The sequence below is a fragment of the Protobothrops mucrosquamatus genome, unplaced genomic scaffold, assembly GCF_001527695.2.
Source record: "Protobothrops mucrosquamatus isolate PMUCROS unplaced genomic scaffold, P.Mucros_1.0 scaffold2937, whole genome shotgun sequence".
Lineage (NCBI taxonomy): Eukaryota > Metazoa > Chordata > Lepidosauria > Squamata > Viperidae > Protobothrops > Protobothrops mucrosquamatus.
In genome coordinates, this window is record NW_015388961.1 from 121751 (window position 1) to 123618 (window position 1868).

The window sequence follows — 1868 nt, forward strand, 5'->3', positions numbered from 1 at the left end:
TTAAATAAACCAGGTAATATTGTATTCTTATTGCTCACACTTACTAAGTTATACCTGATTGTCCTTACCACTATACCCTATCACCATTAATACTATCTGAAAAAAAAAAACAATGGCATACAACAAACTCCCTTTTATGTGCAGGTAGGCAGTTTCATGTAGATCAAATACCCAACTTCACTTTGACTCTCAAAGGCATCTGCTCTATGGGTTAACAACAAAAGACACAAACATGTCTTTCCCCTTCTGGTTTGCAGACAAAATCTACCACTAGATGGATAGAGCAATAGCTTTTCATTGCAATTATCAGAAGAACAGTAATTCTTAATGAATCCCCTATGGGTTCCTACACTCACAAATCATCAAACATAAAACCTGCTTTAAAAAAATATGCTCTGATGTCTCCCAGTGAAGGCAGGACATGTGACTTACCTTGTCTTGAACAGCTCCTGGTTTAGGTGAGACTCAGTTGTCTTTAATTTTCTCTTGGGTCACAGACCAGACACAGGTAAGAAGAATCATGATTGATATCAATTGGCCTGGAGTCATCCAGGTGGCACAGCCTCTCTTTGTAGCGCCAAATCTCTGGTGGGATTTCAAGTGCTACCTGCAGTTGAGCTTCTGCACAAATCTTGATTTCTGATCTAGGAGGGAAGGTGACATAGAACATAGAATAACAGAGTTGGAAGGGAACTTTGAAGTCTTCTAGTCCAACCCCCTGTTTGAGCAGGAGACTCTATACCATTTCAAACAAATGGCTGTCCAGTCTCTTTTTGAAAGCCTCCAGTGATGGAGCACCCACAACTTCTGAAGGCAAGCTGTTCCACTAGTTAATTGCTCTTACTGTTAGGAAGTTGCTCCTTAGTTCTAGGTTGCTTGTCTTCTTGGTTAGTTTCCATCCATTGTTTCTCATTTTGACTTTTGGTGCTTTGGAAAATAGTTTGACCTTCTCGTCTTTGTAGGAGCCCCTCAAATATTGGAATAGTGGTATCATGTCTCCCTTAGTCCTTCTTTTCATTAGAATAGACTTACCTAATTCCTGTAACCATTCTTCATATGTTTTAGCCTACAGATACCTAATCATTTTTGTTGCTGTTCTCTGTACTTTTTCCAGAGTCTCAACATCTTTTTTATATTGTGGTGAGTGACAAGAATGACTGAGCTGCCTCATCTATTACTGTTCTTCTGGCTCCTGGCTCCAACTACTGCTAAGAGGATGCAAACTGTATGTGCATTGACTACCACTTTGCAGGAAAAATTAGACTATTACAACCCTGGTGATCTCATTATTGGTGGGAATTTACACCTGAGAACCTTTGTTTCCATCAATAGCCCAAACTTTCAAGAAGACCCATCCCAGCATGCCTTCCTAAAGAGGTAAGTTTCATTAGAATGGATTGATGTACATTATTATTCGCTTAGTTTTGGATTTAAGGACTCATTTTAGAAATAATATTTTCTGATGATGTTTGCAATGTCCTAATGTAGTTCAAAGCGGTTAGCTTTTCTCAACAAAGAGCCATGCTCATAAAACAGACTAGAATTTTCAATATTTCAAGAACTCTTCATCTGGAAGGTGATACCCAACATAAAAAGTTAGGAGGGACACCTTACAAACTATGCTGAACTGATGAAGAAGTTAATTTTTAATATAAATTTGGAAAGAAGTATATGGTGGAAAAACAAAACCTCAATCCTTTTCAAGTGGCAGTACTGTAACTCCTCCAAAAAAAATCAGTTTTGGAATCAGCAATGCTCATGAATAATAATAAATCTATGCTGTGATACTTACTGGAATAATAATAATAATAATAATAATAATAATAATAATAATAATAATAATAATAATAATAATAATAATAATAATA

At 36.6% G+C, this 1868-nt stretch overlaps 1 protein-coding gene across 1 annotated transcript in view; it reads left to right on the forward strand.

Moving 5' to 3' along the window:
• The first annotated feature begins 1153 nt into the window (after positions 1-1153).
• The window catches only part of LOC114923333 (vomeronasal type-2 receptor 26-like), a 10681-nt gene continuing 9966 nt past the window's right edge, over positions 1154-1868 (forward strand). Inside the window, exon 1 of the mRNA XM_029286117.1 lies at positions 1154-1377. Within this exon, the coding sequence (XP_029141950.1) occupies positions 1154-1377 (224 nt within the window). The remainder of the gene's footprint in view (positions 1378-1868) is intronic.